Source organism: Haliotis cracherodii, unplaced genomic scaffold (genome assembly GCF_022045235.1).
Source record: "Haliotis cracherodii isolate W230 unplaced genomic scaffold, xgHalCrac1.p SCAF_4, whole genome shotgun sequence".
NCBI classification, from domain to species: Eukaryota; Metazoa; Mollusca; class Gastropoda; order Lepetellida; family Haliotidae; genus Haliotis; species Haliotis cracherodii.
The window spans coordinates 25,713,764-25,726,451 of record NW_027266297.1 but is presented as its reverse complement, the minus strand read 5'-3'; the positions used below and the strand labels follow the sequence as shown (position 1 = coordinate 25,726,451).

At 39.7% G+C, this 12,688-nt stretch overlaps 1 protein-coding gene across 1 annotated transcript; it reads left to right on the top strand.

Annotated features, from left to right (window-relative positions):
- The first annotated feature begins 4,596 nt into the window (after positions 1–4,596).
- Positions 4,597–12,565, top strand: LOC139479990 (2'-5'-oligoadenylate synthase 2-like). Its single transcript, XM_071262956.1, has 10 exons — positions 4,597–4,774; positions 5,063–5,329; positions 5,736–5,893; positions 7,452–7,516; positions 8,309–8,446; positions 9,018–9,324; positions 9,463–9,739; positions 9,982–10,139; positions 11,094–11,302; positions 11,573–12,565. Exons 1-10 carry the CDS (start codon positions 4,597–4,599, stop codon positions 11,712–11,714), a joined length of 1,899 nt encoding a protein of 632 aa, XP_071119057.1. The 3' UTR covers positions 11,715–12,565.
- The last annotated feature ends 123 nt before the right edge of the window (positions 12,566–12,688 follow it).

The following is a 12,688-nucleotide window of genomic DNA, read 5'->3' as shown; positions in this document are numbered from 1 at the left end:
TGGCATGGGTTTTTGGAATAGTGGCACATTGTCCACCAGTGGCTGGTGAGCACATCAGCTAAAATTATGAAAATGAATCATGTGTGTAAACAAAAAAGACATTCTGTCTAAATCTGTAAAAAAAAATATGGTGATGATCATAGGTTATTTTATAACTGCATAGCAACACACATATAGAAAAAGGGGCTTGGGGTAATACATACATGCCAAAATGATAACGTACCTACTCCACGTGAGTGTTTGTTTCGAGGTTCCTGATAACAATGTGGAAAGGAAAACGAAAGTAGGTTCAGGAGAATCAAATGATAGATGCGAATCGATAATCAAGTGTACCAATGAATAGAAACAATGTGGTTTATCTACCCTTGATCGTGGCATGACGTGCAACATGTCACGTGACGAGGAAATGTAACACTATTAAGTGTTGTCAAATACATTCGAGGTTAGTATTGGTCACGTATATTCAGAACAGTACAGGTGTCCTTTGACCACCTCTGTGGCCCAGCGTCTGTCCGGAGAGCGTACAGGTCAAGCAGCCACATCCAGGTAGGGGAGCACGCACCCACGTACGCGCGCAGGTGCACGTACAATACTCTTGGATGTCGTCGACGTTAAACTCTATTCACACACACACACACACACACACACACACACACACACACACACACACACACACACACACACACACACACACACACACACACACACACACACACACACACACACACACACACACACTCACACACACACACACACACCTTCCATGCACCTCGCTACATGAGTACAGGAATAAAGTCAGCTTTAACCCCATTTTTACTGTTCAACCTCATAGGTGATCTTTCTTCAATCAAATGCTGTCATTATTTCTCAATCGCTGACGGACTAATCAGAATGATCGATTTCAATTTGTCATGGGGGGATAATGCATCAGACCAAAAACAGAGAGAATACAATAAACAGAGAAAGACACTAGCAGCATTGATTGTTAAGCCAAGTTAAGAACATCCAGCACAACTATCAAAAACTGTACTTCAAAGTATCAAGTGGTTCGCTTGTTACTGACAAATAAACATCGTCTCAATAAGAGCTAAACATGAATGAAAAGAAGCCATCTTTTTCATGTCAATAATAAATAACAAGAGCTTAAAAGGTAAAAACGATGAATTAAATAACGCTCATATGAAAAGACCATGTCGGGGTCAAATGGTTGAATTGCTTTTACTAGAGGGTTGACATCTTTATGAGACACTTTAGGCGAGATAACGCAAACCTTTTTTAACTGTTATAAATGAGTGAGTGAGTATGGTTTTACGCCGCTTTTAGCAATACCCCAACAATGTCACTTGGGGTGGGGGTAGGAGGGTGGGGTGAGGTGGGGTGGGGTGGGGGTTGGGGGGGGTGGGGGTGGGGGGCACCAGAAATGGGCTTCACACACATGGTACCATGGTACGGGAGTCGGCGAGACGAGCGAACGCTTTGATCACTAGGCAACCCGACCGCCCTTACTCTTATAAATGTCACTGGGGACTGTATTACGCATATCGTGTGCACTGTTTACATAACTACACTAGTTAGGGTAACACTTGTAATCAGATAAAGGTCAACATTATAGATAGATTCATATGTTGCGTGATCGTATGGCAAATAACAAGACAGTTCGTGGAACCTTGTTATCTGCAGATAAGGTGTGCAATACCAAGTAGACTGTAGTAGACTGACAGCAGTCTGGAGAACATTGTCAACAATTGCTTTACGCAACCATCAAGTCCTGTGAATACATTCGCTAGATTATTTCTATATGTTCTTCTTAAACTGGGGACCGCCTCCGTGGTTTCGGGCAAATGGTTTTCGATCCCCGGCGAAAATGACGTAAAGACGATACGAAAAGACGTATGGTACTTGTTGTTTCCCTTCCTGGCGCATCAATGGGCTAAAACAAGGACTGGTCGGCTCGGGGTCAGTATACTGTGTCTGAGTGGTGTGTTCATGTTAAACTGGGGAATGGTATCTCAGTGGGCTAGCACTATAAATCGGCATCAGTCCGGACTAGTACAAGCAGTCACACACAAACACACTCACACACAAACACGTCGCTGTATCAGTGCAATAATCTTGGACGCGACGTTAAACCCCGTTTCACCTCACCTCTTAAAACTGGCCATGCGCAATTCTTTTGGCACATTTCAGGAAAAGGTCACAGGCCAAGGTAATGAGATGGAAACACTCACAAAAATCACAAAAAGTTTGTGGTTGCACTTTAAGTATTAATACATTTATTAATTTTGAAAAAGATGGTCATGTCTTTGTTAGTTTGTGAGGCATGGTTTTCTCGACAGACAAATAACTTTTTAATTACGTTATACGTAGCTGAATCACACTTCCTCAAGAATATGGCGCAAAGACATGTGATGACTTCCTACAATGGACGTCTTCCTTATAGGAATAGGGGGATTATTTCGGCATATATTATGGCACAAGTCTCTTAAAGTTTTTTTGTGGTTAAGAAGTATTAAGCTTTTGTCATTAAACTTAGTAGATGTTTTGTTTAGGATCGGACCATGCGTTTGATCAAAATGAGCAAAGGCCAATGTCAGCATTTATGATTTGAAATTGGAACATATGGTCAAAATAGGGAATCAAAATTCCTTTTGTCACTGATACGTCAAATATGGAAACGTTCCCCACATGTCAGCTATAAAACGTTCCCCACATGTCAGCTATAAAACGTTCCCCACATGTCTGCTATAAAAAGTTCTCCACATGTCTGCTATAAAACGTTCTCCACATGTCTGCTATAAAACGTTCTCCACATGTCAGCTATAAAACGTTCTCCACATGTCAGCTATAAAACGTTCCCCACATATCTGCTATAAAACGTTCCCCACATGTCTGCTATAAAAAGTTCTCCACATGTCTGCTATAAAACGTTCTCCACATGTCTGCTATAAAACGTTCTCCACATGTCAGCTATAAAACGTTCTCCACATGTCTGCTATAAAACGTTCTCCACATATCTGCTATAAAACGTTCTCCACATGTCAGCTATAAAACGTTCTCCACATGTCTGCTATAAAACGTTCTCCACATGTCTGCTATAAAACGTTTTGAAAGCTTTACTGAGGCCTTGAATGTTGTAGCCTTGACAAAACATTTTGAGCAAGTATCGTATATGACACTCTTTGAAATTTTCGTAGAAAGAGCAGGCTCGATTGTCTCATAAGTTCTGAAATATAGAGCCGCTGGAATATTGGAATATGACTCAAAATAAAGGGACAGTTGACTATAATAAAGTTGAAGTCATCTCTCTTGCCATACACTCTTGTGGAGGGTTTTTGTCACTCTGAATGTTTGTGCATAAATCTAAATATGAAACAGGTGAGGCAGTTTCACTGGTTCTTTTATTTCTTGTTCAGGTGGGTAAATAAATGGAAAGAAAATGTCTTTTTGACGTCAAACGATATCATATCATCGACACACCTTAAGATTCATAGCATAAGGAATCAGATCCGCAAGAATGAGAGCACAATTGGTGCCCATGGGAATGCCAAGTTCTTTCCCAAATGCCTTATCCCCAAATTTCACTTGAATGTTATCAGTGAGGAAGACCAGCATTTGACATCATGTTTTCTTTGTTAAATTCCGATTTTCGTTTATGACAAATTGTCCTGAACCTTTGACGACAGAGATGTAACTGTAGCTATGGTCACCACGTTTACTGACTAATGCCCCGTGGATCAAGGACCTACGTTTTCCCATAAGGTTTTTAGTTTGGGAGAGTGGTGTAAAAACTCAGCAGTACACACCACCAGCACGGGACCATTCAGTGCATTACTGTCGATGAGAGAGTAGGACATCCCTAACATCTGAACAAGAACCAAGACGACACCTTTAGAACATTTACATAACACTTTGTTTTCTCAGTTTTTATAATGTGTAAATAGAAGGAAAAGTGAAGTAAAGAAACTAAAATAATGTTTCCATGTAAGAAGTCAATTCAAAAAGTGACAAACAAGATAATTTATGGATGTCAACTATTTTTATTATGATTATGTGATTAGCAATAGACAATGGAAGCCAACACTTCATCTATCAGTGCTAATTACCCTCGGCCTCCCGTTTGCCCATTGTCCATTGCCTATTACTTATCTATGATAACTTAAGTACTGGCTTCCATACCACCAGCGCCAATTATTGTAAAGTGTTGCCTTCCATTGTCTATTGCTAATCACCTATCAGCGCCAATCATCTGTTGGATTCCCTTGTTAGTATTCTACCCTTTGTTATTTTCCACCTTTTGTTATCTTATTAGATTTGTTGTCCTTACATGTACATATATATCCTCTCTGCCTCATAACATTCATTCACGTGATGAAAGATAAAGAATATACTCCGAAACGTTGTGTCCCTCATAATAAAGAAGTTGACATCCATAAATTCTCATCCTTATGGGTATCACTTCTAAATGCCTTTCAAAGACCTCAAAAAGTGACATCTCTCATTTCAACACACAACTTTGAGAAAATGGTTATGCTAATTTTAAGAATATCGTCTATATAAATAAGTTTATATTTTAGGGTATAGTTTTCTGAAGCAGCAATGTCTTCGTCCGGCCCTGAACCTCTCATACGTAGAATGAAGATGGGCCAAACCATTCAGCAGTTCATGGCGGAATGGGGGCCTTTTGACAGTAATGCGTGTGATGCAATGGTGGAGAGAATAATACAGTTTCTTCAACAAAATGTATTCACAAGTGTGATAAGGATTGTCAAGGTGGGTAGAAGTGCGAAAGAATGTATATTGACATAGTGGGTCATAGTAGAAACAGGGTTGTTATGATAACATGATGTATTGACATATCACAAAACATGATGTATTGATATATCACAGTGCATGTATGGGTAGGTACGTTTCTAGTTCTTTTCTGGTCTCGACATTTCCATTAGATATCATGTAATGCACATATGTAAAATGATAAATATACATCAACAATTTACACACTAAAACAATTCCGGTCTGGTTATAATTACATGTGTAAACTATGATCAATAATACGGTTCCACAGGGAAGAACACACCTGTGTACACTACGTCAGATGTGGACCTGTTCGTCTTCATCAATGACCTGACATCCATTCGGGAGCTGAAAGCACAGACAAGACATATCCTTCATACCATCAGGGCAAGGCTTGATTCTGCAGCGTGGCATTCTTCAGCGGGGGTCATAGATTGCTTGGAATCCACAACACACTCCATCAAGATGCGGTTGACATGTCGCGATGTAGGACAACAGCACATGGTGGAAATATTCCCAGCGTATGACATCTTGAGATGTAAGTATGTGGAACATGTTTCGTGTTGCATGCTCAGCGCTGTTTGTGACCTCACTCACGACCGATTGAAATGAACATGTTCGACTTTTACACAAGCATCAGTGTCCATTTTCCTAAAAGTTTTCAATTTGTTTAGGTTACTATAATGTTTGGCGCTCGGCTTGAGAGGATGGTATCTCCGTGGCCTAGCAGCGGTCTAACGATGCTGTACCAGTGGAATGATCTTGAACGTAAACTAAAACCTCTTTTCATTTCACCCGGCCAAGTTACATTTAACATAAAACCAGCGTATGGCAGATTTCTAGGGTGTGGTCGGCGTTCAGAAACAAGATATTTTTCTATATTTGTTTTTGAAAGGGCAGGAGAGAGGGGTCCTAAGTTGATTGATATCCACATCCCTTTCCAGACCAGAACGAGCACGACGTGTACATGGACATGAGAGAACTTCCTGATGCTGACAGAGACTACTACTCCGTGTGTCTGGCAAGGATACAGATAGACTTCATCAGACAGGCGCCGAGGCAAGTACGATCTCTCATCAGAATCCTCAAGTATTGGCTGAAGGTAAGTTGTGTCATACGTTCAATTTCATATATATCGTGTTTTGGGAACTATTGTCTTTGCTTATGATTATCAAGTGAATAAACCTCATTCTAATTTGTTTGCAGAAACACATGCATTTGTAGATTCAAATATTCGGCATTAATCATACATATGAGGGTTAACCGTTAGATTCTGAGCCTCATATAGAATGAATGGCCGTATAGTAAATGCCATAGAGGTACATCCACAAAGAAAGTCAATTGAGAAATCGTTTCACTGTTACAAGTCAGTGAAAGAAGCAGGTGTCTGTGAAAATGGACAAACTTCTGGAATATAGGGTGATTAATAGCAGCAGAGTTTAAACGTGGCAGGGAGCGCCTTGAAGACCTGTGACGTCAGCAACACAAGAAATCAACAAGAGAATCCACGATAAGATGATGACTAACCAGCGTCCTATTGCTAGTGTACTGATCATTTCCCAAGGAGAGAGTGCATTCAATTACCACTGAAACTTATCTGAAGAAAGGTATCTGATAAAACAGGCACAACATGTCTCGTGTTAATCTAGCTTTGTTTGAAGGTTTTGGAATGATTGATTATATGGATGAAACCAAGGTTCCCCACTTCCAGCCTAAGTGAGAAAAAACAAAGCCATCAAAACAGTGGAACATTTGATATCATGATCACCAAAGAAGACAAAATTGTTTCTTCAGCTGAAACAGTTATGGCCTACGTGTTCTGGGACACCAAGGGCGTCATTATGGTGAAGTTTCTTCCAAAAGGCCAAACAATAAACGGAGCTATGATGCACCTTTAGGGGTGAAATTAAGACCAAGACGAGTGGGTAGTTTCGAAAAGGTGTTCTTCCATCAGAACGATGCGCCAGCGCAAAAGCAGGTTATTGCCATGGCTGCAATCCACAGGTGCGGCGTTGAACTCGTTTACCAACCAACCTTATTTTCCTGATCTGGCTCCGTCAGACTTCCATCCGTTCCCAAACAGGAAGGGATCTCACGCCAGAACCCATTTTGATCATGACGTCATAGCAGATGTGGGGAACATTTTGGACAGCCAAGAGAAGGATTTCTACGAAACTGTGACAAAATCCAAATCAATGTAGAATTACATTGAACAATATTTTTTTTAAAAATCCATAGTCTCAGAACATATATATCAATCAGTCCTCGTAGCCCTTTACCTACAGTTACATTCAACAATTAGGAACAGCGAATTACGCATCGATCTACGCAATTAGAATACGATGACATGCATCAACAAAGTCAGCGATCTTGATCACCTGACCCCCTTTAGTCGCCTCTTACGACAAGCATAGTCGCCTTTTACGGCAAGCATGAGTTGCTGAAGATCTATTCTACCCTGGATCTTCATACCCCCTTCCACTGTTATATGTACCGATGGGGCAATACGCTGTATAGATGACGGTAGACAATACTTCAGTTTAATCTCCTGATGTTTTAAGCACATATTGTGAATGCCCACATACCTACTTTGATTATATACCAATTTAGGCTCTACTCTAGAATATCTCTTTCTGTCTTTCCACCTCATCCACCTACAGGAGGAGGTCAACGTGGATGCTGAGATCACCAGCTACTACTTGATGGAGCTTCTGGTCATGCACAGGTAAACGCACAACATAAGCTACTCACTGCCAAATGCGTACAGTAGTGATGCGATGTATACTGATCTCAATTAGAATGTCATCCTTTCAATTACAGCAATCAGATATGAAAGTTGATATCACTCGGAAGGGAGACAACAAAGTTTAATGTTCTGTATGTATGTCTTCATATGTGTGTAATCTAATCCAACAGAACCATTAAATCTAATATATCAAATCGGACACTCACAAACGACTTTAACAAAACTTCTTTGTTAATATTATAAGGAGTAGCTGAACTTTGAGTCAAGATAGTATTAACAGCTGTTAACCTTTCCGAAATTTATGTCAGGACCATTGATCATCAGCCACGTCTTCAGGATGAATAATAAAACATAAAAGCAACACAACCTTTCCATAAACATAACAAAATCTCTGGCAAAAGCAATCCATCAACAGAGAATAGCGAGTCTTGACGCCATTTGGCGTGATATAGGTACAATATGGGTAAAAATCATATGAGTGGCAGTCTGACAGTTGTCAGGGACAGAAAGATTTATTCCAATTCTCTTTACTCTGTTTGAGCTTTGCATTCTACCAGTGGCGACATCCCGCAAAAACAAAACTAACTCTGAAGATCATTTAACAAGATCATCTTCTCTATTGACCCATTGTAGCAATTAACAGGAATCCGAAAAAAAGATTGAACAAGGATTGAAATGCTGCAAAAATATTTTTTTGTTACTAAGTGAGTGTGAGGCTATATGTACAACATTTCAAGTTAAAAACTAATGTTAGGAACATTACAATTACAGGTGGCAGCGGGCTGGACACCCAACCGACTTCGACATGCTTGACTGGTTTGAGGAGATTATGATCCAGCTGTTTGACCTGAAGTCTCTTGGCATCGAGTGGGCGAACAAGTATACCACGACCAAGTACCGAGCTGTCCCGTATGTGCAGCTTTCTTAAACATGTTCATAGTAACATTCCTAATTCACCAGCTTTTAAGTTTGATAGAATATATTAAATTTAAACGTAAATGTAGAGTTAAAAACACGAATTTCAATTCGGGTGATTGTTGTTTTACGCCTCATCAGCAAGTTTGCAGCTTCCACGGTGAGTGAAACTAGTGAAAATAAAGAAGTTGACAGTATCCCATGGATTAATGCCCAAAATATTTTAAATTTTATTTCGCGTATTTTATAACTGGTTTATATTTAATTCATTGTAACTATAAAACGAAATGACAATTATATGAATGGATCATTGAAAATCAGTGATGACACCTAGCCAGTAAGGATAAAAAGGGTAAATCTTGCTCTACCTGTAGAGCCAGAAAACCAGACCCTCTAAGAAAACTAACTGCATAAACACTTACGCAGTGATTAAGGCCAAAACCGTCCTCATTTTCATTCACGACATTTTTATTTCATAGATATCATCTATGACAAAATGGCGTTACTAGTGTACTGTTGGTATACTGTGTTGTACTATTCTGAAGAGATATTGATTACTTTACAGACCTCGACCTTTCGTCATGGATCCAGCAAACCCTTTCAACAATGTCCTTCCAGAGCCCAGATACCGCCAGCAGTTGATGCGATGTGCTGAAGCAGTAGTCGGTCGTAGTCAGGCCCTCGGGAAGTACCCGAATCACGGCTCCGCGCCCATCATTGAAGGCATGGGTAGGGGACAGACGCTGCAGCAGTTCATTCAGGACACCATACAGCCGAGCATTGACTTTCGCCAACAGTGTGACCGTGTCGTGGAGCGTGTCACGAACTTCCTGCAACATCACACGCCACTCAGCGTCTTAATGGTTGTCAGGGTAGGTTTGGTTTCGTTTGCACTATCCTTATGCTTACACAATAAGTGTATGGGGACGGGGGGCGGGGGGAAGTGTTGTGGTAAGGATTGTTACAAACCACACAAGTTTGCCAACATTCAGTGTATTCTCATTCAACAGGGTGGTTCACTTGGAAGGAGCACGAATGTTCATGGAAAATCAGACGTCGATCTGGTCATGTTCATCAACGATGTCAACTCGATCCAACAATTGGAGGCCAAGATGGAAAACATCCTGGACATCTTGCACAATGCGTTTAAAAGACATTGGACAGAGTTTGCAGGAACGCTAGAGTTTGAGGGCCGATCAGACCGCGGTCTGCAGTATAAGCTTGGCTGTGGTGCATCCGATCACATCCATGATGTCGACATTCTGCAAGCTTACAACATCCTGGGAGGTGAAACACATTGTTGTTATTGTACTGAAACTTCAGTATTTCGATGTTATTTCCTAGTTTCCTCGTAACCCATTCTATCTACCATCAACTGAATCTTTCTGAAATACATTTTATCATACCGTTAAAACACTTTCATCTCAATTGTTTCCATGAAGTCTCTATAACTCGACAGCTCTGATAACTCGATATATATTGGCCGCATGTACTATGGATGGACTAGATTTCGATTTTTTACCTTTCAGTTAAAACGTGTTTGGAGGCGTTCAATGAGATGAAAGACAAGACTGACAAACAAAGGAGATTCTACTCACCGTGCTTCATTTTGGAACAGAAGGAATTGGTGAAAACAGCGACTGTCAAAATCAAGAATCTGGTGCGACTTGTGAAATACTGGGCAAACGTAAGACAGTCAATATTATTATAATTTAACGATAGTATAATGTACTCTCTAAATCCCTGTCCCTAAGACCTACAGATGAAGTCCGTGATGGTTCCGAAATTCTTGGGTCAGTTTGGCTTTTTTTATTTAATAAAACAATTAATGAGCATGGACGCCAGGGCAGATGTGGTGGTATTTGTTTCTGTCACCTCGCGTCTGCTCCATTTTTTAGCTGGGGCGGTCGGGTAGCCTAGTGGTTAAAGCGTTCGCTCGTCACGCCGAAGACCCGTGTTCGATTCCTGACATGGGTACAATGTGTGAAGCCCATTTCTGGTGTCCCTCGCCACGATATTGCTGGAATATTGCTAAAAGCGGCGAAATTTAAGTAATTCAGTGATAAACCCCAGCATAATTTACGTTCTTGTCAATGTGTAGCTTGGTTTGGATTGATAAAATCGTTATAATGGTTTCATGAGTAATAATAACATTTGTTTAACGTGTGATTTATTCTATAGCTGTAAACACATTCAGGTTTTTGAGTATTTCAAATATATATGTCATGTATGTTCCAAGAGTGGTATCACGTGGGACACATGCAAATAAGATAAAAAGCGTGTCACCTTATAATATCGACAGGAAGTAGATATGTTCATATGTCCATTTTAAAATTCCTAAAAAATGAACGATGTTGTAGATATGTCAAACATTAATTCTCAAAACAGTTGCTTCTACTATTTATGGTTATTTATGTTTTATTTATAATGCGTGGGTGCTAGAAACGTAAATTAGTGACCTTTTATCTGTGACATTTGACAATAATGTATGATTATGTATGGCATTACTGAACAGATTTGACATCAGCTGGGGCCTATAGAAAATAATTTTGAACAAACTTATTTGATCTATTAGAGCCTGCGAATGTACCTACATGTACATCTCTTATTTATACTTTCCTATGCACTGCTTCCCGTGAAGAGAGAAGTCAACAGACAAGGGAAAGTTATGAAGTCATTCTTCCTCGAGATAATAGTTATCTCCCTTTGGAAGAATCGTAGATCCCCGTCTGACTTCAACACCAACGATTGGTTCAAGGACGTCATGACCCAGCTGGCCGATCTGACGTCACTGCGGATACTCTGGCCTAAAAGATACAATGTGGCCTTGTACTATGACATTAACAAAACGTATGTGGTATCTTGTCTCATATTTGAATGTAGTTCACGACCATATGTGGTTCCATCACTAACACTCACCCACCATCATCTGATATTTCTGAAATATTGAAAATAATGAAAAAGCGTTTTGGCCCCAGGTCTCACAAAAAAAATAATTCACTGGACTTGCTGAAAAAATGGACCCAAAGAAAGTTTTTGGTTCGGATAAAACAAATTGCATTTCTTGAATCAATTTTATTGATGTTGCAGAAACAATATTTTGTCTCGCGCCTATTTCAGAAAGAACCCGGTTGTACTGGATCCAGCAAACCCCTACAGCAACCAAGCACCTTTGGCGAAATACCACTCCCTGGTGATGACCTGTGCCCAGAATGTCCTGTACAGGCTAGAGGCGTCTCAGAACTACAGAACTGGGCGCTAATGAAACAGATCCATTGACGATGTGGAAATCATTTATAAACTGTCCCGCATATTCCACAACATTTCACTGAAGATTCTTGGTATGCTTTAGAATACATTTGATGTAAAAAGAAAATTGGAACTCAACTGATATCATATATAAGTATTCACCTAATTTCATCTACGGTTGTCTCCAGATGAACTGAGCCTCATATTCAAGCGCAAAAAACATTTGTTTCGTATGCAAATTTGCTGCAATGTACATGAGTGCTGAATCCTACAGCTCTAATCAAAGGTTTGACAAAACTACCTGTGGTAATGCGATAAGCATTTCTATTTATCAAGCAGATGTTTGAAGCTGTCTACGTTGTGTTCCACAGATTCGGTGTGAAATATGATACAGTTCATCAAACTCAATTATTGTGATACTCATGACAGTGTAGGCTCATTGGTTTTTAGTTGTTGTGTTTTTTAAACTGTTCCCATAGCGTGGCAAAGTCATATGACGAAGCTGGTGTTGCACACAGATTATCACTGGTAATATACCAGGTTGTTCCTGTTAAAATAGTTCTGGTGTCTGAGTGTGTGTTTCATAAATATATTTTCATTACAATACTGTTCCCATTTAAATACCCATACTGTAATGATGATGTTATTGAATTTGTTGATGCTTCTTTATAATCAAGATATTTGTGAAGGTAAATAGCAATATGTAATGATGGCTCGTGACAAGTGTTCATATTTGTAAAGCGAAAATGAAACAGTGTTCCCATCAAAGCTGCTATTGTGATAATGAAATACTGAATGAACTAAATGTCATTGTTATGTTGCTACTGATGTCGTATGCGCAGAATAGCCCAAGATCATACACATGTTCGGATAAAATATGTTGAGTCTTTTTGTTTTGTTTTGATTGAATAAAATGTGTTATTTTAATCTTCAGAATGTGTTCGTGTTTACTTTCTGTGGAGGTTTTTCATTCGTAATTTTTTAAAG